At 45.7% G+C, this 26,961-nt stretch overlaps 1 protein-coding gene across 1 annotated transcript in view; it reads right to left on the bottom strand.

Moving 5' to 3' along the window:
• Positions 1 to 26,166, bottom strand: part of LOC144168328 (high-affinity choline transporter 1-like) — a 42,136-nt gene extending 15,970 nt beyond the window's left edge. The window contains exons 1-6 of the mRNA XM_077697335.1: positions 26,161 to 26,166; positions 24,611 to 24,833; positions 19,924 to 20,145; positions 13,882 to 13,989; positions 10,920 to 11,075; positions 7,565 to 7,713 (exon numbers count right to left, since the gene is read on the bottom strand). Of these exons, the coding sequence (XP_077553461.1) occupies positions 7,565 to 7,713; positions 10,920 to 11,075; positions 13,882 to 13,989; positions 19,924 to 20,145; positions 24,611 to 24,833; positions 26,161 to 26,166 (864 nt within the window). The remainder of the gene's footprint in view (positions 1 to 7,564; positions 7,714 to 10,919; positions 11,076 to 13,881; positions 13,990 to 19,923; positions 20,146 to 24,610; positions 24,834 to 26,160) is intronic.
• Between the last annotated feature and the right edge of the window lie 795 nt (positions 26,167 to 26,961).

The following is a 26,961-nucleotide window of genomic DNA, read 5'->3' as shown; positions in this document are numbered from 1 at the left end:
TCTGTCTGTTCGTCCGTCACACGAATCCACCGCGAAGTTACTGGTATGCGAACTTGCTACTGGGTCACCAACTGACTGATATCGGAGGGTCACTAGTTTCCGGGAAGAAGAAGAGATATGTGATTCCCCTACTGTTTGGGTAATGGTGAACCAACTGCATGAAATAAAAGAGGCGCTTTACCAACAAGGACTGCGCAAAGCAAGCATAAGCAAGCTTTTGGTGCAAAGCAAGCATAAACGCCGCACATCTTTAAATTTCATAATTTTAGAGCTTTGCAATTATGAAACTAGTCTCACAACAGAAAAGACAAGCCTTATTTGGTTGATCGTATCCTATAAGCGACGTCGCAACAGACAAAGTAATGTGGTGGCCTCGAATGGAAGGGTGGCTGGAGAAGACGTATAAAAGGAGCATGGCTTGCTTTGGAGAACGTTACGCCAAATCTAGGCGCTGGCTATGTGTGCGCTACAACAGCAGGTAGTAATATTTGGAAGATGGTGAAAGGAGACGAGAATCGGGGCCCTCTGTTACATTCTGAAGTGGTATTGCAGACAGAACGTCCAACGTATAGCTGTCACAATCGTACAATATGGCCGCAGTGTTCTCGCCTCGGTGGATGAGTGGCCTAGATTGTGGGCGTGATCGATGTTCGATCTCGCCGTGGCGGCCGTCTCTCTGGTGAACGCGACAAGCAAACACGCTGCTGTTTCGAAACTATGGCGCACGAAAAAGGACCCAGTCTGGTCGAAACAATAGAGCACCATAGGCTACCTTGGTGCGCTTCCTAGCCCAGGAGTAGCTACACCACAAAAAACATTAGAATTTAGGTCCTTTCATCGCGCCTGTAATAACTATTGTCGTTTCAGGCTTGTAGAAAATTATGCAAACCTCATTCTTATTGGAGCCTTGTCTTAAGGATGTTAACCGCAAAGTACATCGATGGTTTCCGTACCAGTTAATACTGCCCCCAGACAACCCAGTCTCTGAAGTCGTGGGGAAGACGTTCAGCGTGCGGTAAATAACTTTGAACGTTTTTGGGCAGGACAGCTGTACGTGTCCTACAAAAATTATCTGTTTCAGACGACTTCCAACCGCGGCGGTAGCCAGTCTTAACAATTTGTGTGAAACAAGGTGGAAACGCCGTACAAAATCTCTGCTCTTTAAAACAAGGCGTGAATTTTGACATGCTTAAAGCAAATCGGGCGCAATACTTCACTTATTGATATATGTGGAAACAGGGAACCTCATTACCTCCATTGTCTTCTCTGTAATTTTCCGCGATTTGATAATCAACGTCGGCGCCACCACTATAAATGCGGAGTCTTTCGCATGCGAGCAGTGGGAAATAATTGGAGACAAAGAATCTGTTCTGCTTTCTTGTAAATTTTTAGGTGGCAGAGCTCCTGAGTTTATTTATTCCTTCGGTTTCGTCTGTACCCGTCTGTAAACTCTTGCGGTGGTAATAAGGCACACAAGTATGGCGCACGCCGAAGCGCTCCGCGAGGCATTGGCAGACTTCTGTAAGCGCGCAAAATACGAAAGTAATTGTTTTTTGTACGAAAATGCGGCTGTTTATCCCTTTACGGCCCAGCCCACACAAACGTGTGGGTTCACAAATTCTTTTACTTAGTGGCGCCTGTTTCGGTTTAGGTTTCACAGCCGTGGGTAGCTGCTGCGAACGCTTCCGAGACTTTATTGGTTTCGGTAGTTGACTCATTTTTCCACCAGGGGGCGAGAAATCGCACAATAAAAACAGCGCCCCAGCAGGCGCGACCACGCTAGCCGCCTTCAAGATGAAAACTGATATTTCTTCTTGTTATTCTCCTATTTTCTAAATAACAAGCGTAAGAGACGACTTGCGGGACTTAAGAAAACACGATCGGATAAAAAATACACCCGCTCAATTCGCGTGCGTTCCGTCATCATGCTTGAAAAATGCACCCACACATATGTGTGGTCTGGGCTTTCGTCGTTACGAAAATTTTGCTGGGCGGCATAGGCTGGCGGGTTCGTGCACTGCAGCGCTAGCGATAAATAATTTTTTCTTGCATCCTTGGTGTCTCATTTATTCGCGGTTTTGTGCTGGCTCGTTGGTAATGTTTTCTTGAGCCTTAACCTTGAACTAGTTCAGTAATCACTTGTGATAATAATATTAATCATAAATATTAATAAAAATAATTAAAACCTAATTCTTTATTTTCACAAAATCCTATGTATAAAATAAGTACTCCTGAAAACAATATAAACCTATAAATAAAACGTAAAAATGCAGTTTTTCTGCGCCTGATGCTGTTTTTAAGGTATTCTTACTATGTGCAGATCATACGAATAGAAGCCCAGCCCGCACATATGTGTGGGTATGTTTTGTGGGTGAAATACTCTGAGCTTTCCATTTTCACTTGTCGAAGCATCATTACGAAGGGGTAAATACACAAATTTTAATTACTTGTGGCCATTTTTTCTAAAATATTTTTGTTTGGCAGGAAAGGGTTATAAGCACCAGCAAACCGTTTGCGTAGGACGCGGGTTCGATTCCCTGCCGCGGCGGCCGGGACCCCATGTGTACGAGATTTCGGCGCAGTTAAAGTTCCCCAGCTGTGTCAAAATTAATCCGGAGCCCTCCATTACGGCACGCCTCATTACCTGCCTTGCGTCGGCCCGTTAACCTTACAATAAAAAAACAGTTTGCGAAATCGAGGATTTCGTCTCGCCGAATAGTCAGGTTAGCAACGATTGAATTTTCGTTTGCGATCTTGGTGGGACTGAGCCCGTTCAACCTTCCGGCGACACGGGAATGTAATGGGCAGTTGACAAAGTCTAACAAAGTTTCTGTGGTTTAACCTGGTTAAACTATGTTTGTAAATTGACTCACCGAGAGCGCGCAGTGAGCGCACATACAATTGCACCCCAGAAACAACAGGTACTGCTTGGCGCAGTACCCGGTCTAGGCACAATCGAACGTGCAGTAAACTTAAGCAAGCGCGTTCTTGTCCCATTTGTTGATGTCAGGCGCCCTTACTCGTTCGGTTTATCACCCTCGCCACACTACTCTTTTTGGACGGAACGAACGATTAGACGCTTTCACTCTTTGCAAACCGCACAAAGCGAGGGCTCTACCCCGGCTAAGTTCCAATGTCAGATTGACGCTGCGAGGTGTTTTCAGCGTGTGCACGTGGAGTAATAGAGCTACCGCTCTAAACAGCAACTACACAGAAAATACTTGAACAAGCTGTGCACAGCGTCTTGATTATAATACGAGCCCCTGATGTTGTTTCAGGCATTACGTGCGGAGCCGGTGAAATTGGTGGGATAAGCAACAATGTTCGGCTTGCCGTGTTGTTCAGGGCGCGCGCTGCTACAGCAGGAAAGTGGAAATTGCGGCAGTGGCCATGAAAATCATAGATATCCGCGTTCCGGTCTCGCATACCTTAACCATCTTTTCTGAAGAAAGTTGGGAGAGCCGCCAAAGCTTTCTAACGCCAAAAGTGCGTCAAAAAAACCTTCGCTAAATGCGGGTCCAACCTTCGCTGAAAGTGCGTCCCATCGATCGCAAAACCTTCAAAGACCCAAATCGAAAACGGAAAACGAAGCAATGCGACCATTTTTTGTGGACTAAGTAAATGGACGCACGAACAATAACAATGTATACAGACACATGGTTTATCAGATAAAGGTATACTATTCTACTCCTTCATGATCGATGTATGTATTGTCTTATCTAAAACCTTTCCTTTTTCATGAATTTCAAGTACTAGTTTTCACGCACTGGAATCCCGGCCTCACGCACGCGCCGTGTTCCTAGAGATCTTATCAGGGATATACTATTGATCAACCAGTCTTTAAAGAAATGCATTACTTTTCTGACAGGATGCCATCGTTATCACTAAGACAGCTGCCGCTTTAAAACTGACTACACTCAGTCAGTTGTCAATTTGCAAACTCCACGAGTACGTGTTCGCGGGCGAGTTGGTGTTACATTACAAATAAATTGGTCCTGTTTCTTGTTCCTGCAGAAAACGTCATCCTGGCACTTCTCGTATGGCAGCGACAAGTGGGCAATGGCGGTGAAAAGGCGAAAAGTGTGGATTTATATTGATGTCTCTTTCCAATAAGAACTAGTTGAAAGTAGCCCTCCGTGGTGTCTCTGTTTTCTTTTGTTGCCTTCGTCCGCATGCGCTATGCATTTTTATGCAATGGGAAACTTCGGCGCGGGTTATGGCTTCCCTGAAGGGCGTTTTATCGGTTGCCCCAAATTCGGAGTAACCGGATAAGTTGCGCCGCGAAATCGGATACAGACACTAACCTGCCATGCAATGCCGCCGAGTGCTGTGGTGGCAAATTCGTCCAGGGCACGAGCGAGATGAACGTCGGAGATGCTTCCCACCCAATCGCCATCGGGACCGGTAATGCGTCCCGTTGCGTCGTTCTTCAGACAGAACGGCACGCACGACCACTGCACAAAGCAGCCGGGCTTCACTGACCCTATTGTTTGAGGGCACTGGTGCTCGAATGTAAATGCTTCGGCAAGTAATTTAATCCGCAGGTTTTACGAAATCTCATATTTCACAGCTCCGAATGTTTATGTTCGTGCGTAAAGGCCCGCACAACACACATGCATGATCAGGTAAATACACACACAGAAACGCGCCCACGCATAAATATACACACTAGCACACAGACACGCGCCCGTACACACTAACACACACACATGCACATGCGCGCACGTGTAAGTACGCACGCACTAACACACACTCATACCAGCACACGCACGCATGGACAAGTGCCCCTGTTGAATGTGTCTGTTTAGGTGCAGTCTCACGTAGTGCACTCGGCTAAAATATCATTTGGGCGCAGCTAAACAGAACATGCGAATGAAACTTTGAGGGAATGCACTTTATAAGCTGAGTGTGTTACTGAAACACTTTACCCCGTGCCAGCTCACCGAGTGAGTTGTCTCGGCAGTAGAGGTCGAAAGGTCGGGAAAGCAACACGAAAGAACGAGAGTTTAAATAATAATAATAATAATATAAAATAATAGTAATAGTAATAATGATAATCTTTATTGCACAGGAGGTGGGTGGAGATGGGTAAAGAAGTAAGAGAATGAGGGGCCGTCCTGGTTGGCGTGCTAGGCGTGGCAGAAAGGTGAAAACCCGTACGCAGAGCGGGTTATGTTGAAATTAAGGTGTTATGTCGAAGTTATGTTGAAATTAATTGCAGATATATTGCTGATGTATTATAAAGATAGAAGCAGCGACGAAACACAAGAAACTAATCCACCGACCAACGACGTACCAGCGCTGCTTGGTGTGGTGTTGCTCTAGTGACACCGTTCTCTAAGGTGTTCAAGTGGCTGGTTTGTTGCGGCTTTATGGTTGTGTTCCTGTTTCAGCCTCTTCTGTTCTATTCTATGCTCTCTGATAATTTTGCCTCAATGATAATGCTGCTGCGTGTCGCTGCGCATTGCTGCGCAGCGAATAACAGTAAAGATATCACCGGCGGTGCTGAGTCGCCGTTTCAACCGGGTTTTTTGTGGACTTATGCGAGGCGCCGATTGGGCTTTTTTTGAACGATGAAAACACAACAGCCTGCATTTTTTCTCACATGATAAAAAAGGGACATTTCCAGTTTTTTATGAAATATATACTGTGGCTATTGTCACTGACATCATGGCCAAGGACACTGTTTCGTACTTTAACAGGGCGCACCTAAAGCGTCATTTGGGCAGCCCGAGGGCAGTCGGCGTAGGTGCACTTAAATGTGAGCGTTTGACAGGGTATGTTTGACACCCACTAACACACGCACACGCGCACACACCACCGCGCTAACACTACCTGACACGCACTAAAACAAACGCACACGCGCGAGCACGCACACATGGACAGGGTGATAATGTTCAAGCACGGGATTTGTTCAAAGTTGATTCCTCCGCTGCTTGGTAGCTGTGTTTTCAGATTCGACGCATCTCATTCACTCGCCTTGTCCCTGCATCCATCCGGCGTTGTTGTCTGCGTTGTCGGCGTCTACCCCTCCCCATTCTCCTCGCCGCGCCAGCTGCGCTAACCGCCGCTCACCCCCTCTCCTCTCCAATAGCGAACACTCTCTCGCGAGGGGCATTGGATTGGATTCGATTGGATTGGCTTGGCGTTGCTTGGATTGGATTGGATTGGAACTCTGCGATGCTTCGCGTCACCTGAGGGTTCCCGTCGGGAAGATGGTGTAATTTTTTTTCTATGCGTACAGAGGTGATGCTCCGAAGTGGGATGCTTTGCATACGATTCACGCAGGCCTGCACGCGGGAGGGTCCTATGGGGCCATGCTACCCTCTTGTCTGACTGCTAGGGAGAGCGAGAGAAAATTTATACACAGTTGAAGGCAGCATATTCGTAGTCGGGGTCTTAATTCCAAGACTCCATTGGTACGGCCGGCTGCGTTCCAGGACGGAAGCTAGCCAGCGTACTCTCCAACTGCTCGTGTGACTGGTTGGGTGTGGAGGGAAGACTTGGGTTTAATTGACATTCCCAGACAATATGGTAGTACAGTGTGCCTGGGAATGGCAGTGAATACATGGGGGATCATACAGAGAGTATAGATGGCGCGTAGTCGTGTTGGGTGTGGGTAGGTATTAGTCTGTAGTTATCTCAGGATGACTTCCCGTTCTTTTGTGGCCTGATCGGTGACTAGAAGGTACAGTTGTCTCCCTAGAGGGAAATCTTGGGTAATGTCGGTGCATGTGAGGGGTGGTTGCCAGGTCCGCTTCGACTCTTGCTCTGCCCGTGGACGAGTTCTCGGGCCATGACCTGTGTCGTCTGGTTGCGGCGAAGACTTGAGTGGGCGGGGGTCTATATAGCTTTGACTTCCATTTGTGGGGGTCGTGAACGAAGAACCCGAAGTGCGTGTCTTCAAATCCTACCACCTTGGTGGGCTGGGCAGTGACTTGACTGTCCGTAATAATTACTTTGGCCTTTGTCTGAGAAAGTGAAAGGGCAACTGCAGTCTCTTCATCCTGCTGGGTGTTCGATGACACAAGCGTACTACTTGAAATAACGTCGGTTCTGGGGGTAACGACCGACTATCTCACCCGGTACTTTGCGGAAATGGCGCAAAAATTGTGATAACTTGGGATGTAAGTTGTGAAAAAATGATTACGCCTTCTCATTTCGCTAACGTTGCAGTGAAGCGACCCACCAATGCGAGGATATTTCTTTGAATCTGTGTTACCACAAGAATTTGTTTGTTGATAGAGCAGTCAAAAATTTGTAAATCTTGCCAGTGAAACTTCAGATGTGGCTAAGTGGTCAAATTTGTGTTTTCATACGGCCCAATTTATAAACGAAAACGCCACCATTCAGCTACAATTTTGACTTCTCTAATTTAGCGATTGAAAAGGGCCTCATCATTAGCATTGCATGACCTTAATGTGGCATGCCGCACTTTACCATTGTATCACCCTAGAAACGATCAGAGGCAAAGATTTTGTAAAAAAAAAACACTGGCATCCTTACTGTCGTATTAAAGGAAAAATCAATGAGCTGTGTCTATTACGAGAGTAGAGACCCGTACCAGTCCAACGGTCATGATGGAGACCTGGAAGACGTCCGTGGTAGCCACCGAGTACAGGCCGCCTAATGAGGTGTACACCAAGGTGACGGCAGCACAAAACAAGATGGCCATGCGGACGTCCACCTCCACGATGACGCGCGCAGCCGATCCTGCGTGAATGAAGAAATCGCAACAACATTGATGCTGAACACCTGTCCACTAGCCATAAGCCGGCCCCTCCACAATAATCGTGTGCACTATTCCACGGTCAATGAGCCCTGAAAAACGCCGCCTGAAAAACATTGCCTACAATGTCAGCTGATAATGGCTAAACATCCACTTTTGTGTGGCTCTCTCCTGCCCTTCCAGCGCTTTCTAGACTCGCCATGTGCTAACGGCCTGAGTACTGTCTAGAATGCTTGAATGCACGTGTGTCACCGCGCTGGCGTGGCGCTGGCAATGAGGCACAGTAATACTCTCTACCCAAAGGACCACTTTAGGAAAACTATAAGAAACGATCCACATGATTTTAGATGCGACGGCATCTCATTCACTCGCCTTGTCCCTCCATACGGCGTTGTCGTTGTCCGTTCACACGCCTCCCTCATTCTCATCGCCGCGCGAGCTGCGCTCTCCACCGCTCGCCCCCTCTCCTCTCCGATAGCGAACACTCTCTCGCGAGGGGCATTGGATTGGATTTGATTGGATTGGATTGGATTGGATTTGGATTGGATTGGATTGGATTAAAGTGGATTGTGTTGGATTGCGTTGCGTCATAGCCGCGCCACGTTGCGTCATAGCCGCGGCAGGGGGTTCACGGCACCTTTCACGCGATGGGAGAATCAACCTAACGGTAACAACAACGGAACCCCCTATGCGTCGCACCTACACAGGGGTTCCCGCGAGGGGAGGTGGGAGTAAATTTATAGTCTCCGCATGTTGGCGGTCCTACACCTCCATGTTTACGGCCTCCAGAATGCCTAGTTTTCTCTCAGGTTGTGATGTGGCTCACGCCGGCGGACATGCATCAGGCGGCCCTAATGTTCCCATTGGGGAGCGGATGACGCAACAGGCAATCTTGCACAGGCGACGTTGATCACCCTAGCAACGAGTCAGGCTCGCTTTCATACTCTGCGCTTGTTGCATGAATGGCAGCTGTACTTGGGCCAAATATATCTAAACAAAGATCGGACATCAGCCTATAGTGCAAATAAGGGATGTTTCTGTTCAGATAAGTTCTCCTCCAAAGTAGCTTGCGCAAGCTCTACCTGGCACTCTTGACGCACTACAGCGATATGTGTAAAATGTGGGGACAATGCAAGCGCTTTTATCTAATAACAAAGATGACGAAATAAATACACCATACAACCTCGATAAACAAAAATTGGCTAAACGAAACGTCTGTGCACAATACTCGGATGTCCAATTTTTTACCACCGCCTGAGAGACCAAGTACACAAAATACAATTTTATTAATTTACGAGCACTAGGGTTCAATAGCTCACTAAGCTCTATTCCAATGACGGAAGGCGTCTTTTAACCGAGAAAATGCGGGAAGTATTGGAAAACTTGTAGTTTGGTGCTGCAGTCACGTGTTATGAGGAGTGACATCGTATAGGCCAACAATAAAACACACTTTTTGGGGGTTAATTGTATGTTAGCATACTAGTGATGCGATCAAACATTATCGGAGGCCCCACTAGAATAATGCAGTCATGCATCTTAGCAATAGAAGTGGAGGCCCCACTAGAATCATCCAGTCATGCATTTTAGCAATAGTTTGTTCGGTGGTCAGCATTCAGATGAACAAGATGATGTGACGCCATAGAAAAGTTGCCACAAAGTGGCTAGAGAGTGGCTGCTGATTTCCATATGTCTCTAATATCTCAAATATTTGTTCGAAGTTTGCGATAACATCGTTATCGTTGTTATAGGGACAAAGGACTTCTTTTAAAGAGCCAAACTTGTCCTTTTTTTCCATAGCCTCTTTAAGCTGAACGGAGAAGACACTCCCAAGCCGCATTAGTTGTGCAAGCGAAGACCCATCGAAGAATCCATCACCCCCAAGTTTCCTTATCATGGGGCTTCCAGCAGTTTTCTGTTACGACGCGCACGCTACTTCCGTGGCCCGGATCTCTTGCTTGCCGTCGCGGTGTGTTCGCGGTTGAGTTCAGAAAGGCTCAAGGCTAAGAGCGTTTGTTCGGCCTTGTACGCGGCATTTGGTTGCGAAGTCAGGATTCGGTGGCAGCGCCAAACCAAGCGGTGTTTCTACGCAGCCTGTCGAGAGCCGGTGGCAATGTTATAAAAAAAGGCTCTAAGATTAAAATAGGCTATATTACATTCGTTTTTCACTATCCCATAAATCGCAGATCCATCTTAAATTAGGAGACGCAATGTGTCCTAAACCACCAACTTTTTTTTTCAAATTTTAGTGGTACTTAGGAAAAAAATATTCAACGAAAACATTTTTTTAAGTGTACATTTTTCCTTATTACACAAGTTTATCATCACGCCATGATGAACACATCCTGTCTGTCAACGGAACTCCTGATCAACGGAACGCATTTTTCCAATCCCTTCATGACGGTTGTGTAATTTAATTAGAGTTCATTGTACCTCCAAGGGTCACACTCTCGGCACTACCTGGGGTATACCGAAAGTGTATGCATGCATGTTGAGATCAAAACAAACTGGGATGTATATTCTTGCCCTTATTGTGCGGCGCTGTCATGGTTTTACTGCAACGTAGGCAGCCACCGCCTCCTCGTCCTTCGCTAGTGAAGCTTACAACCTTGATGAGAGAGAGCCGTAATGCATAATCCGCTCTGCTAAATGAAATTTTCGTCAGAACATATTTATATGCGCGTACATCTTGGGTTTCTCGTGAAGGGAGGAAGTGATAGCTCGTTTGTAAACATGGGTAAATTTTAGCTCATCGCTAATGTAAAGTTGTCGTTCATTTCCTCCCACTCCAGTCCGTCAGCCGTTGTTGCAAAAAACTGGTATTTTGACGATCCATTTTACACACACGGGACCATCATAACTTGAAGCTGTCGTAATGCACCCCCTTATGACGCAAAACTATAAAAGGTGACCATTAGCCGACGCGGTACATCAGAATCTACGGCGTTGGGTTTCCGAGCCCACAAACGCGGGCTCGATCCCAGGTGGGGTGGCTGCTTTGCAGGTGAAGGCGGAAAGCGAAAACTACCATGCGTTGAGGTTTTCCCACACTTTAAGGATCCCCAGCTGGTCAAAATTAACCCGGAGCCCTCCACTACGGCGCGGGCATAGCGCACGCGTTGCCTGGGCGTGTTAAACGCCACCAATAAAGTTCGAGCCCCAGTTCCAGACAGAATGGTCGTAGGGGAGTTACCGAAAGCAGCCAGGACGGAAGCGGACCACATGACTTCGCTGCAGATGGCAGGGACCATAAGCATCAGGCTGACAAAGCGACCGTAGCGCCACTCGAAAGGGTCCAGCATGGTTAGCGCATTCGTCGCCCGAATCTTGGGAGCGAATAGGAGACCACCTGCATTTGCACGCAGAGCGCAATACCTCTGAAAAGGACGCAATGAAAGACTATACAGGTGTTCTGTCTATAGTTGAATTTCTTTTTGTCTGTGTTCTACCAGTAACGCGAAGGCTGCTTTCGAGGTCGTTCTGCGCAACTGCAAAAAATAAACAAAGAAAAGAAGTGTTCAGGCTAAGCACGGTTCAACACCTTGTAACCGGGGCTTCGCTATAAAGAAAACGCCTGGCTGCGACACTACGGCGCCATAAGGGCGAGAGCCCTTAATAAGCACAGGGTAACGAGATATTTTAAAGCTATTGTCGGCAGTGGTGAAATCAGGGAAAAGATAATAAGCCAGGCGTTAAGCTACCATCGCTGCACTCGCACTTACCAGCATAACGTAATAGCGGTTCGTTGCTACAGACGTCAGCAACGAACCATCAAAAAAGTGCGTCTATGAAAACCAGTAATGTTCAAACGACGAATGCCCAAACTTCCCCACTTGTAATGCGTAGCATTCTTGCAGAGGCAGATATCGCAGATATCTGCATGCAGATATGAAAAATGCAGATATCGCAAAAAATTGACCTGTAATCGTTTTAATAGCGCTAAGGGAGATAATTGGTCGAAAGAAATTTTGAAAAACAAAAAATCAAGAGATATATAAAATATTTAAGAAACCGGCTACTGGGTAACGCCCTGCATTTCCACAATTCTGCAAATTTCGGGAAAGTTCCAACTGCAGCCCCTATAATGACGTAAATGGAGATAATGAGCCGAACAAAATTTTGAAAAAGTAAAAAATAATAATAATGAAAAAATTACTATAATGTCAAGACGTATAAAGCATGGCATTTCCTCAATAGAGAGTTTTAGCAGTCCGTTCGTTCCGTTCGTTACGTTGTTACCGGGTTTACCGGGACCGGTCCGTGCCTGCGCACACGGAAGGGCGAGGAGGAAGGGTGAGGAGACGGGGACATGGTTAAGGCAGGCGCGCGGAACTAATCCCCCTACCGCGACGAATGCCCAAGTGCCAGACGGGTCCCGGAAAATAGGCTAGCTACGTACGCGACGGAACGAACGGACTTCTAAAACTCTCTAATAACGCAGATATCGCAAAAGTTGCACTTCTAATCGTTATAATAGCGCAAATGAAGATCATTGGTCGAGCGAAATTTCGAGAAAATAAATATCCACAAAAATACAAAATAATTCTGCGATATGTCGAACCGCGTAACGCCCTGCATTTCCGCAATAATGCATATTGGAGAAAGTTCCACCTGTAGTAGTTATAATGGGGTAAATGGAGGTAAATGTTCCAATAAATAAACACCAAAAATATGAAAATATACGGAAAAAGTGCAAACCATAGAATAACCTGAATTTCAACAATAATTTAGAATACCCAAAAACTTTGACTGTAAAAACCTCACACAGACGACGAGAGGGATAAGAATTCTACACATGGGTAGATAATTCTCTGAATTTATGCGGTATTTTTATAGCCGAGCATTTTTTATCGAATAAACCCACAGCATTAACCACCCAAAACAACCTTGCATTTCCGCAGAAATGCGAAAACGTGGCCTCATTGCAGCCCCATTGTAGTACCCACCCTCAGTTTCCCTCCTGCATGTTTCTTGGTTGTGGTTCACACTGCGACAACCGTTCATGGTTTGTCATTCCAAACAACGGCTATTTAAATTTTTTCTCGGTAAAATTATTTGGGAAAGCCTGAGACCATGGTCATGTGGCTGCCATTTTGACGCGTCCATAGACCCCATTCTAGTTCGTAAAAAATCCCAAGCACTCCTTATGATATATTCATGACGAAATCATGAGCTTTAATTTGCAGAATTGAAATACCGGCATGTTCGCCACCGTGTTTCCCATCTGCTTTATAGAGTTTTTCGCGGGATGTACCGCACCGATGTAATGTATAGATCAAGTATCCCACGAAAGGCAGCGCCTTCATTTTAGGCACAATAATGACATCGTGACTACACTCGCACATGCCAGGTGGCACCGAAGTGCCAGGTTATTTTTGTTATTGTTTTCCCTTTACGTCGATTATTCCCTCTTTGGTAGCGACGACTGAGTAACTTGTGCAATAGCCCTTGTTGGCCCTACGTGCACAATCATACCGAAAACATGCGTTTCTCGTCATCTAATTGGCTACTCGTGTAAGTAATGTGCTCAAATGTCTCCCGTAGTGCTAGGTACGCCTTTCTAACACGCGTGTCTACTTCGTAGGCCACAAGTACCTCCCTAGGTTCCCGTTTAGTGCATGAGAATCATCGAGTTTTGGTTGATCAGGGGTTTCTAGTTGTTTCGCATTCCTTAAGGCCTTGGTTCGAATTCCACGGAGCGCTAAATTTTCTTTTTTTTCTTTACAACACAATTACTTTGTTTATTGGAGCTTCCCAGAAAAATCTGCCGTAATCTGTAGCAGTATGTAAATACGGGATCGTTTTCTGTGCTATAGACGCTAGATATTTGGTCAACAGATTTAACTAATCATTTCGCATTAGTAACAAATTTTTACCGAAAGTTGAATGACGGTTTGCTTCTCGCCTGTCTCATCGCTCATAATTTTCACCTTAGGAGACGCTCTGCAGTTTGGTTTCCTTAGTGTTGGTGAAACCATCAGAACGCACGACAGCCAGACGGTCACCAACTTCCGTAAAATGCAACGCTGCACCAAATAAATTGAGTCAGAGCTTTTGTGTAGAGCCCTTGCCAGGCTGCATAAGGTGGAGTCATGTGTTCGACAAGGTATGTATTTTGTATTTTCCATGAAGCATGTTCAGCTGGACGAACTCACCGAGGACGAGGCTGAGTGCGTATCCTAGCGGTGCCTGGCAGTGCACGAGGCCGCCGGTGTAGATGGCTTCCGCCGAGCCGTTCAGGTAGCCGCCGCCAACCCAGGTCGCTGAGGTGCATGAGAAGGCGCAGCAACTGCTCAATTAGGGCCAAAAAGTTATGAAGTGCTATAGATCTGGTCATGCCGGCATATTACCATCTTTGTCCTTGAAATGCGGAGCGCCGAGTATAAATACAATTATGCGAAGCCTGTTGCCACGCTGCGCTAAGTATTTTGGAGTTCTCCGACTGCAGTATCCTGAATGAGGTGTAAAACTAAATGCAGCTAAGTGGGTCGGGACATGGGTAAATAAGAACACGCGCGTACACCTTAAAACATCGACGGGTGGCACGAGGAGATGTCGAAAGTAACAAAAAAAGAGCAGAGAGTTTTCTTTTTGTATTTGTCTTTCCATCGCGCTCTTCTACACGGACCTTTTAGCTCTGTTGATCTGGCTTCAGCTCTTCACTTCACGATTCGGAGAACTTCAAAGCTGAAAGTTGTCGCTAGCAGAAAGCAACACTATGTGAGCTCCTTGACGTAGCAACATTTCTCGTATTCCCGGCATTGTTCTGTAGCAACTTACTTTCAATGCACCTGTGTTATCCACAAAAGTAGTTTGATATCGGTGCAGCTCCGTGTAGAACGTCAAAAAGAAAAAAGACCGCAAATAAACGCGATCTTTCTAGACAACCCAAAAAGATGAAAATCATTTTTTAGAGTCAGTCTTTTAATTGTCTGCGAACAACTGTGCGTGGAGCATTTACATTTGGCCATGGTATTTTGGGGCCATTTACCTTAGAACCTAAGAAGCTCATTCACAACATTCTAAAAGCGTTTCCGATGTTGAAGCCAAGGTAAAGATTCTGCAGAATTGCAGAGTTATCTACTTATACGTAGCATTCTTATCCCGCCTGTTTTGAGTGTGAGTTTTTTCCAGCCAAATTTGTTGATTTTCTAAATCCTGTCCGACCAATTGTCCACATTTGCGCTATTATAACGATTAAACGTAGAACTTTCGCTAAATCAGCATTATTGTGCAAATGGAGGGCGTTACACGGTTCGCCATCTTCCGTTTTATTACGTAGGATTCTTTGCCGAGTAGTCCCACAGCCAGGGGCGTGTAACGCCCTGCATATCAACAAAAAGGCAGATTTCACGAAAGGTCCAAATGTTATCGCTAGATCTATGTAAATGAAGATAATTGGTCGAATGAAATTTCGAGAACTGAGAAGTAACAAAACAAAAATATAAAAATTACAAGAAATGTCAAATCTTATAGTAGATGGAATTTCCAGAATAATGTAGGTCTCGCGAAAGTTTGATCCATAAATGTTATAAAATTGCTGAAAGAGATAATTTGACGAACAAAATTTTGAAAAACTAAAAAAGAAATATATAAAATATTTATAGAAAATGGCGAACCACGTAACGCCCTGCATTTCCACAATAATGCAGATTTCGCGACAGTTCAAATGTAATCGTTAGAATAACGTAAATTGAGAGAATTGGTGGAGCGAAATTTAAAAAAACTAAAAAATAACAAGAATATAAAACATTCTGGAATACATCAAAAGGTACACCGCACGCCATTTCCAGAATAATGTAGATATCCATAGTATTTTACCTGTAATCATTATAATTGCGTAATTGGAGATAATTCGTTGAAGTAAATTTTAAAAAACTAAAAAAAAAGGAAAAGTAGAGAATAATTACGGAAACTTCCGAACCGCGTAACGCCCTGCATTTCCATAATATTACCGATTTCACGAAAGTTCCGAATGTAATCGTTAGAATAACGTGATTACGAAAAATTACGATTAACTAAAAATAACAAAAAAACAAAAATTTACAGAAAATGTCAAAACGTATACCGCATGGCATTTCCAAAATAATGCAGATTTTGGTAAAGCTCAACATGTAAGCGTTATGATATCGTAAATGGACATAATTGGTGGAACGAAATTTTGAAAATTCAGGCAACATCAGAAATCAATAAAATAATTACAGAATAAGGCGAACCGTGTTCCACAATATAATAGATTTTTCGGAAGACAGGAATGTAATTCTTGTAGTGACGTAATTTGAGATGATTGTCGGGCAAAATTTCGAAAAACTTGAAATAAGAAGAATATTAAAAATTACGGAAAATGGCAAAATGTATAATGCATTTCATTTCCACAATATTGAAGATTTCCCGAAAGTTTCGCCGGTAATCTTTATAATAGCGTAATTGGAGATGATTCTTCGGACAGAGTTTACAAAAAACTAGAGCTTTCGCTTGAAAAACTCACAATCAAGACAGGCAGCATAAAAAGGCTACACATTAGTAGATAATTTTCGGATTTTCTGAACATTTTTCTTTTATTTCTTAATAGTGTTTCAAATTTTCTTTGTTCTCTCATTTACGCTAATATAACAATTATTGGTGAAACTTTGGGGAAATCTGCATTATTGTGGGAATGCCATGTGGTGTACATTTTGCCTATTTCCGTAATCCTTTGTACTTTTTTTCTTATTTTTGTTTTCTCAAAATTTTGTCTCACGAATTATCTCTACGTTATTATAAGGGTTAAAGGAGGCATGAAGACAAAATACAAGTTTCATTTATTCGAAATATTTCGTGTTTTATAGCGCACCCAGCGCTTGTCCGGATACAAACGATGCGTTATTCTCTGAGAAATTAGTCAATTTAAGTTAAAACTTTGATTTTCGCGCTAAATCTTGTTTTTGTAGTCTGCAATGACGTCACAGGAACCAACCGCTCTTCAGCCTAGGCTGCCTTGATTCACTTCAGGGTGGAGACACGTATATGGTGGCGCCGCCATTTTGGATCACTCGCTCGCCGCCGATGCAAGTCATTGTATCACAACCACGCTAAAATTTTCGCCGCAACGCAGTTTACGGGTGAAGTTTGAATATTCTTATCGGTTTTGCGTTTCTGGGTCTCGCGGGAAACAAAAACAACAACGCGTTGAGTACGTTGACCAAATTGCCACAGCACGGGACCGTTCAAAGGGTGTCTCCACGCTGTACGGCTGTGCTAGAATCAAGGTACCCTACGTTGGCGTTCCCACATTTCTTTACGATACTGAACCTAGATGGCGCCACCATACCGTGGCAAGCTGTTTTCTGCCTTTGGTTTGTTTTTGACCGTACCTAAACGTGGCTTGTTTTTGTTCTCGGAGAAAATACTCCCAGTGCTCGCTCGACAAGTATGGTTGCGTAAGACACCGTTGCTTGCATCAATCCGCCAGTATCGTCTTAGACTACGCCAAAGCCCCGCAGTCTCGTGCAGCTAAGCCAAGCACAGTGCGTGCAGTTACAAAAGCAGTACGCATCCGTACTTCTACGTTGGCGTCTGCTTTCGTAACTTCCACTGTTTGTCCCACCATTCTCACGGCTTTAAAAAGAATGTGCCCTAAATTTAAGTTCAAATAGCTCGTTCGGCAACCTTATAAGCTCGGCCTAATTTTCGTCTGTTTTGCCGCCCTCCGCCAATCGCAGAGCTGGCTGGTATGACATCGTTGGTTCTATTGCGGGAAATGAGCTAGTGGGTCGCATGGTTATTTCCTTTTCTCCTAATTATGTAGCCTATTTGAGCTAAGTGTACGTTAAACGTGGTGCCAGTATGATTCTAACGAGGCAATTTTTTTGAATGAACCAAACTTGTCTTTTCTCTTCATGGCTCCTTTAAATTTGAAACTTTCGCCAGATATGCATTATTGCGGAAGTAGAATGCGTGAAACGATTCGCCACTTCCCATTTTAATTTAAATTTTTGTTATTTTTCAGTTTCTCAAAATTGTGATCGTCCAATTATCTTCATTTACGCGATTATAACGATTACACGTGGAACTTTAGCAAAATCTGCACATTACGGATGTGTCTTGAGGCATACCTTTTGCTACTCTCGTAACGTTTTTAATATTCTTCGTATTTTTTAGTTTTTCACAATTTCGTCCGAACAATTACCTCCACGTACGTAGTTTTAACGATTACATTTTGAACTTTCGCGAAATCTACATTATTGTGGAAATGCATGGGGTTACACTGTTCGCCATTTAACGTAGTTTGATATTTTTCCTATTTTTTGTTTCTCAAATTTTGTTCCAACAATTATCTTCGTTTACGCTATTATAACCCGCACAAGTAGAACTTTCGATGGTCTGCATTATTTTGCAGATGCAGGACGTCACACGTTTCGCCATTTTCCTCAATTTTTTTTTAATTTTTCGAGTTTTTTTAAATTCCAATGTTCTTGCGACCAGTTATCTTCATTTACGCCATTATTGCGTGTACAGGTAGAACATTCACGATATCTGCATTTTTGTGGAAATTCCGGGCCTTACACCGTCCTGGATGTGGGGGCAGTCGGCAAATGCTAAGCATTCAAACCTGTTGGCCGGGCTTGTCAACCCCAGCCAACCTATACCTTTTCAAGTCAGAGTAGCTTCCTCACGTGATATTTGTGGAGTGAATTGAGCTTGCGTGACGAACAGAGTATTAGAAAATATCTCAGCAAAAATTAGCATCGGTGAATCTGTCACTCTAACAGGTGACATTTTTCCACATTACAGGATTTTGAGAACGCAGAAAAATCAGGCTCGTTTCATGGAAACTTTAGCTGAATAATGTTAAACGCCCGCACACAAGCACCCCAAAAACTACGCTGCAACGGTGAAAGCGGTTCCAAACAAGCTCTTGTCAGTACTTGTTCTGAGACGCTTCCTGCGTAAGCTCTGCTATTTTCCAGTTGAACTTTGAAACGTTAACTTCCACCAGCGGGGTGGTTGCAGTTGCAGACAACAGAAACGTCCGTCTCTGTGAGAATGAAATAAGAAGTATTTAGGTTAATGTAGGTTTTCAACTGTTGTCTCCAGAGTAGGATCCCGTGCGCTACCCCATCACCTTGCAGGTGCGCAACAAGAGTCAGCCTTATGTGCGCCACGTGAGAGGCGAGGGTGCCCGTTCGTGAGTATAACAGGACCACGCCAGTCGTGGATAGCCCCGACTCTGCGAAAGGTACCCTGTAAAGTGCGACCAGTATGCCTGCCGAATTCTCTCAAGACGAAAAAAGGGATTTCAAGAAAGAACCTCAATCACAGCGTGAGTGAGTGAGTGAGTGAAGACTTTATTAAAATCGCCTGCAGGCGGCCTCCGTTACCGAAGTGCCGTGACGCGGCCCTACGTCTTTCCGGCTGGGCTCTTTACTAGGCAGCGTAGCAGGAAGGGAGTCTGATTCGTTCGTTAGGCTTTGGCGTTCAAAGCAGGTGAGCAGATGTAAGTGCTGGAGGAATTTTTTTACTATCTAAAATGTGCAGTATGGTAATTCCTGTTTAGTAATTTATCTGTCATTTCAATCGCGAGCAAAGCACATTTATCAAAAACAACAGTGAACCAAAAAAGGAGAATGTCCAAGCTCCGCATGTCGCCACCTGAGAGAGATGCAGCGACGAAGGCCGATGGGACCCCATATCGCATACTGCTCTGGCCTACGCTCAACGCACCAACCACGTTTAACGGGATAGTCTTAGCCAACAGGCTTAGTTATGAACACGGTAACCGTTTGGTTACCTAAATGCAGACTACGGGATAGATATGCATTAGTACTTGGCGAAGGTCATCGTACTAGAAAGCACAGGTAATTGCTAACTTCACAACAAAATGTAAATAGCACATCTTAGAAAGTGCTTTATAGCTCTTTTGCTGATGGGAATTTCCGTTATTTCGTAACGTGTTCTGCGGGATGTTCTGCGCGTATTCTGAATGGAATACAATTTCGCTGACTGCCGCCAACGCAGCCAAAATAAAGCTCTGCATGCGAACGGTGACTATCTGCTGCTTGGACTTTCCACGTAAATTTTGTGACGGGAACGGGGAGGTCTTTCTTGCCCACCGTGGAGGGAGTCTGTGCGGCGCACATTAAAGTGGCACAAACGGGCTCGCCGAGAATTGAGATCCCTAAGAGTAGATACACACGACTGGCGATGGCCCAACTCACCCGTCATGGAGCCGATAGCCAGCATGATTGGCAAGCTGCGGTTGTAGAGCAAGTATCGTTTCAGAAATAATAGTCCGTCGGTGGTGGGCCCGGGTGTGGAAGGAGCGCCGTCCGGGTGATGCAGTAGATGCAAACGGCGACCCGCCCACACTCCGATGAAAAGGATGGTCACGTAGTAGATTGTGACGTACAAGGCTTCGAAGGTGTCGAGGGCCATCGCCGCTAGAAAAAGGCGGAGACTTCATGCAATCAGTGCATCGACGGGGTGGGGGGGGTTCTTGCGTCTGTGGTATGGACGGGTGGCGTGACTGCGGTAGATGCCTCTTCTTCTTCGCAATCGTTTTTGTTAGCCTCGCGCCCTAATATGGTAGTGGTACCAGTGAAATGACTCGTACCCACTCAGGGGGATTGGCCAGGAAATGTGCGCCTTACCGAAAGAAATTATGTAATATTTTTAAAGAAAGAAAAATATTCAAATTACAGAATGGATTAGCAGTACATTGCTAGAGAAATAAACGTAATGAGATTAGATCAAAAATAAAAAAGGGGAAAAGGAACACCATTGAATGGAAATTGGAAGTAAGACACACGAAGAAAGAATATGGTACAGACGAAGCAGTGAACTAGGCGCGCATATACTTGAGAGGGGAATCCAGCATGGCCAAATTATGGCTAACATGGCAGACGGCCTGATTCGAGGATTATTGAGTGCAACGCACGGCAATGATCCCCGAGGCAGAATTCCAGTTCCTTCGCCCCGAATGACAAAATGACTGTAGCAGACAGTGGGAGGTTTAGCCAGGTGCATGTGGTTTCTAAATATCTTCGTCTTATAGACGATAACCATCGACAGGAAAAGAAGAAATTCTCGATCGTTTCTGCTTCTTTGCAGCGAGCGCATAGCGGCGAAGGGGCAGATTAGAGCGGTGTAAGTAATAATTTCAATTTGGAACGGGACAGCGAAAGGTAATGAGGGTGACTTCGCAAGCTCGCGACTGGCTTATGCTACCCTTCCATGAGTACCGGAGGTGCTCGAGCTCCGAGACTTCGTAAGCAGAATGAGGCATATTTTGACGTAAGTACAGCCTATGAAAGCTAGTCGAAGTTATGAGGGAAATGAGAGAACCTCCACTACTGGACCGCCAAATGCCCTTCTCGCCAGAGCATCTGCCGATTCATTACGCCGATCGGATGCCTGCATGTCTATGTACCCAGACCAAACGAAGTTCACGAAGTGGGAAAGGCGACAAAGAGGCAAGGGCTGGACGTAGGGGCGGATGAAGTTGAGGAAGTAAGGGCGGAACAAACAGAAAATTACTCGTGAGAATTATTGCCTGTCGTTTCGGGGAACGAAGCTTACCAATGGCCAAGACTAATGCGAGAAATTCTGCTTGGAAAGACGTAGTAAAGTTAGGCAGCCAAAGGGAAAAGGCCCAGTCTAGACGGGGAGAAAAAATACAAACGCCTGCCATCTCCTTCCGGGCAGAAGCATCGGTTGCAATAATGGCGTGGAAAGAGAAACCCTTCAGATGATGTTGTAGGAGGCATGTTAAGAGGTTCAGAGGGAGTAATTTCGCTTCAGAGTGAAAATTTCATCAAAACAAATTTCTAAGGGCGACACTCTGTCAAGTACGGAAGCCGACAACAGGGCCACATTTCATGGGTCAAGCAGAGATTGTACAAAGACCTCCTGTGGTTTGAACCGCGGCCATGGACTACCAAAGAACAACAAAGGCCATATAACTAAGGCTGTTTGCGGCCTGGATATGGGCCATGACTCGTAAAAATGCATCTACGGTGAGGACATGCATGCGTGAGACTAATTGAGGAATACGAATTTTCATGTATAAACTTTTAATTGGTACATAACAGGGGAGACCCAGACACAACCGTAGAACTGTGTCTTTTGAGCATTATCAACGGGCGAAGTTTGTAGTGGGGACTTGTCTGTTCGCACTCCTCTTCATCATAGCAATGGCACGTTACCTCCGGGCACTTATTGCCCAATATAAAACAAGATGCACAGGACAAATAAATTGCAATCGCCATCCTAATCCTCCACGCCTCTTTAAAGTTCCTTCCTCCAGTCCATGACTTGCCCGCGAATGCTGTGGGGAATGTTCCCATCCACTTCTTGTCCGTCTCTTACTCTCTTTACCGGCCTTTGGTAGCTATTACGTTAGCGAATGGCCCCCATGTCGTCCGTTATTCGCGTTACATCGCCTGTCAAACACACGTATTTCACGTAACTTGACGTAGATAACTTCCACACAAGTTTAATTCACGTTGCTCTTTTTCTTATTTTGAAGCGTTGGTTCCATTGTTTTTCCTTTTACGACTCATTGAGCGGACATATTATTCTTCCAAGGTATTTACTGAAGCACCACGTATTTGCCCCTCTAAACATCACTGGAAGTACACATGAGTTGTATACATGCCGAGTGTCTATGTTCAGATTTCTATGCTTAAAAGCCTTAGATTTCTGTTTCATGGAATGCTGTGAGCTCTAGACAGAAAATCAGAGCGTCAGTCCTGGAGCCCGCATCAGCAAAGGGAAACAGAGGGGCCAGAGGTGAGCTCCGGATGCGCGCACCGGGAAACGACAGAGAAACGGCAGTGACTGCAGAAAATTCTTGACGCGCCTTGTATACGCCACCGGGTAAGCTCACAGCTTAATCCTACAATGCCACGGGTGGCGACGCCGCAGGCCCTACATGGGGAAGACCGGGAATGTAGGCCACGGCAGATTGGATTGGATTGGATTGGATTGGATTGGAAAAACGTTTGCTTGACCTGCAGTAAAGCGCAGTAGAGTCTAGGATTTCGAGTCCAGAGCTCGAAATGCCGCTTGTCGTAACCGCCCTCGGGAGGAAGTGGGTATGAATATATCTGCTGCGGGGGCACGACGACAGCAACACAAACTATCTACAGAAAGGTCAACAGCATATTAACAGCGCATCTGATTAGCCTCTCGCCATTAAATTCTTTAAGAGTATCACTATTTTTTGCCACACAGCCAGCCTATTGTTCGATAGTGCTACGTGAGTGTTCGCGAGCCGTTCGTAATTCTACGCCTGGATTTCTTTTCAAAATTGCTATAGGCACGCACAACTTGCATGGTATTCTTAAACACATTATATACATATATAACTATAGACAGATAGTGGTTTATTTTTAAACTCCTTGGCATGTTAATTAAATGTCGCTTGTACTTTCCTTAATATACTGAAATCTTTCCATCATAATTCATTCCCAGGATAATTTTTCTTGGTTTTATAGTACAACGTAGCTGTCATTCCTTAGCAGTTCTGCGTTTGTTCACCAAAAGGAAACCCCGAGGATGCTGCAACGTCGCGGACTTTTAAATGCGACCTCTGCGAATCAAATGACCACAAAATCACTTCTATGAAGTGCCCTACTGAGCTGAAAGCCAACAACAAAATCCGCGAGCGCCTCTTTAAACAAAGTAGAAGGCATTCCAAAACCCCAATGCTTAAAAGGTGCAGATTTCAAACCGATACGCTGCTTTGACACCCTTGGAGGAGGACTTCCCGGCAGCGGAACCTGAACCGTCAACAATGATGGCGTACAGTTCGGCAGTCACGAAGTCAGGTGCCAGCCGTGACGTTCGCCACCTGTACAAGAGCAACTACCTGTTCGTGGTTTAGATGAAGACTCTGAAACTGAAAACACCCTGGATACACTGGAAAAAGAAATTCAGCGTCTCCAAGGACGTCGTGCAATACTTGAGCGCCGGCGCGCGAGTACCCGCCCTACGGACAGCCCAACCACGAACATCTCTGAACCTCCACGTAATCAAGGGTGTACATCAAACACCATGCCTCCACGTGCATTGTTGTGCTTTGTCGTGCAACATCTCCAGACTATGACCTCGGTTTTATTGGCTAGCTTCTGCCAATGATGGTACCCGTAACTTTGGTTTCATCAGAAAGTATTCTGCAATGGAACTGCAGGGGCATATCGGGAATGGTCGGAGAACTTCGCCAACGTCTTCTGTGCGGGAACCTACATGCATCGGCACTACTAAAAAAAAACAATGGTCTCTCTTGCCTTCGTGGATTTAGGGCCCTCAGCGCCGCGACCGACATAAACATCACTGGACTAGGACCATTCCAATTCAACCATGTTAGAATGGTCACATTCCGGACGGCCGAAGATATGAAACTGCTAGGCTCGAAGGGCCAAATCGAGGCCAAGGAAAAAAGGTGTATTATCATCGACCCGAATAATCAGGAAAAAACGCTTAACCTCCATTGGGTGCCGACAACTGTGGCCAACGAACTCCTCATGTGCAGCATTTACAACGTTTTGGTCTCGTGTAAAGCGTTTCCTTCGAGAAGTGGCGCCGGCCGGGCGTGGACCACATGGGGAGCAGGAAGAGGGTAGTCAAAAAGGATGCCAAAAGGTGAGAACTCCCTTGCCGCGCTACTGCACCAAGTCACCATGTACGGAAACATGGTTCTGATAGAAGTAACTGGCTGGCCTGCCACGTGTCTGGGCTGCCAAATGCTCGACCACATGCAGCGGCAGTGCAAACCTCCTTGGTGTCGAACCTGCCGTACTTTTGGATACGACAGTCCTGTGTGCGAGCAGAGCTACGCGGGCCGGGCCAAAGGAATGCGCAGTACGCAACCACTGGACGACTTCATGAATTTAGAAGGCATACAAGAGACGATGACCCCATAGTCTTCCTCCCAGGCAGGGGGCATTCTTGCCGCCAAGAAAAGGGAGTCCCCACCAACACCTCCATCCCTGGTGAGGCCACCACCCCCAACAACAATGTGGAACGAGTCGCCAAGGAAGTGGGAGAGGAAGCAGAAGAGCCAGCCTAGAACGACGCAGCCGCCGTCCCCTGTTCCCTCCCAAAGGCAGCCCAGACCGAGACGGAACTGGTCGCAGAGGAAGAAAAGAAACAGGAAAGCGAGCCAAAAGAAAGGAAAGCGGCGACCACCAGCAACGTTAGCCCCTCCCACTTCGTGGCCAGCCAAGGAGCGCCCGCTGTGGAGGAGAGGATTGAGACGCTTCGCCAGGTGTGCACCAGACACGCCGCCTCCACCTCAGACGGTCAGGAAGAAGAGAGCCCCACGACCAAATACCTACTCAAGAGAAATTCAGAACGGTAGAAGGGGGAACGAATGACCACTGAAAAACGGCAGGGCAGCCTCCCCCACTAACTGTCAGGAGGACAGGAAGCCGAGCGGCACTGGCGGCAAGTGACTGCTAAGGAGATAATTGGTAAGCCCCCACCCGATGACGACAGCTCCTCTCAGCTTGGTAAAGATAAAGACTATTAACGTTTAAGCCTCGGTTCGTCTAAATAAAAGAACTGGCTGTTCGACCTTTTGAATAACGAAAACATTGACGTAGCCCTGTTAAAGGAAACTAAATTAACATCTCTTGAACATAGCCAAAACTTTCTCCGCATATTCGGTCAAAAATTCTGATGTTTCCAGATCTTCACTCCATACTGAGCAGGCGGTACAGCCATCGTAATCGGAAAAAAACACTTTCCTGGAAATTGTCGACTGCAAGCTGGCGCAAAATGGCCGTTTTTGTATTCTAGACGTGCTCGTGGAGAGAGAGCTAGTGCGTTTCGTCCAATGACAGGGCAGGCAGTGGCGGTGGCGCTGACACATCTCCCGTGTATTGAGGGCTGTCCTATGGGACGGCGACCTGTCTGACTTTGCCTCGGGACGGAGCTGGCCACTCAGGTGCTACACATGCTGGAAACTCTCGTCCCACACGCGTCTGGATCGGATCTACGTCTCGGGTTGGGGTTTTAAGAGATAGGACTACACCGCTACTCCAATTTCAGTTGTATCTCAAAAGCATTCAATAGCCACTTTCGGAAAATCAACGACAAAAACAAAAACTAGATGATTGCGTGATCTATCACAAAATCTAGGGCACGTCTTGCGCAGAGTCAAACAGCAGTATTCGGCGAGCTTGTGGCAAAGCCACGGAAGACGAACTGCAAAAAATACAGAAGAATAGAAAGAACCTCATTGCAGCATGCCAGCCAGTAGGAGTTCGAAGTAAAGCTGGTAGCATGTTCTGAAGGTTGCCGTTGTGCACGTAGGCTACAACACCATTGGAAAGATGGTTCACTAGTGTGTCACCAATGCATACACAAAGTTGTGGAACCATTAATAAAAGCCCCATCGTTCATAGTAAAGTGCCACAGAATATTGGTTTGTGCAACTCCTCTTGGCATACCGCCATCGCCGCAGCTTTCCCTGTATACTACATCACCATCATACATATGCAGTCAGCGCAGCTGGCTTCACAATTAGGCAACTGGGGAATGAAAGCGGACGTGTTGCGGCCAGCGTACAAGCGGCGTCCGTTTTATCACAGTCGTGGTGCACGTGAAATAGGCAGGCAGTGGCTTAAGGAATTTTCGCGTTAAGGAATTCCGACACCAACACTTGTAGCCTTTGTCTTGCAAAATCTTCACATGACGCAAGAGTACACAGGAAAGCAGCGAGACTCGCTACAGTCGCTGCGACATCTACGAAGGTCATCGTCTACACCCCGGCCTCTTTTATGAAGTACAGGTTATACAAGTGCCATACAGAAACTGTTCCAAATATCCACAGGGAAAAGGGGGGTGACGACTTTGTTGGTGACTTCCCCGAGCGAACACGTTCTGAACAGCGTACCTTGCTGACGACATCCTACCGCACGAAATGTGCCCTGCCCGAGTTAGTAATTTGGCTCGACGTGTGAAGCAAAATCAATATTATGTCCTGGTGTTTGCTCAGCCATATCACATGCACGATTTATATTGGCGAGTATTGGGCAAGAGACACAAATAAATTAGAAATGCCCGGTCACCTTTCTAGCTGAAGGAGCAGCAGCATAGAAAATAAAGAATTTTGGTTGCAGGTGGAAACTTCGCCACTTGTATGAAAGCGCTCATATTAAAGTGTAGTGCGCTCAAATGAAGGGCAGCGATTGAAGAAGTAATTGGAGAAGGCTGCAGGACTGAATAAAAATGGTTTCGCTTTTTTGTGG

The sequence above is a fragment of the Haemaphysalis longicornis genome, unplaced genomic scaffold (assembly GCF_048455015.1).
Source record: "Haemaphysalis longicornis isolate Haplotype H1 unplaced genomic scaffold, Haemaphysalis longicornis Haplotype H1 scaffold_2, whole genome shotgun sequence".
Classification (NCBI taxonomy): Eukaryota; Metazoa; Arthropoda; class Arachnida; order Ixodida; family Ixodidae; genus Haemaphysalis; species Haemaphysalis longicornis.
Note: the sequence above shows the minus strand (reverse complement) of the source record. Positions and strands in the feature narration are given on the sequence as shown.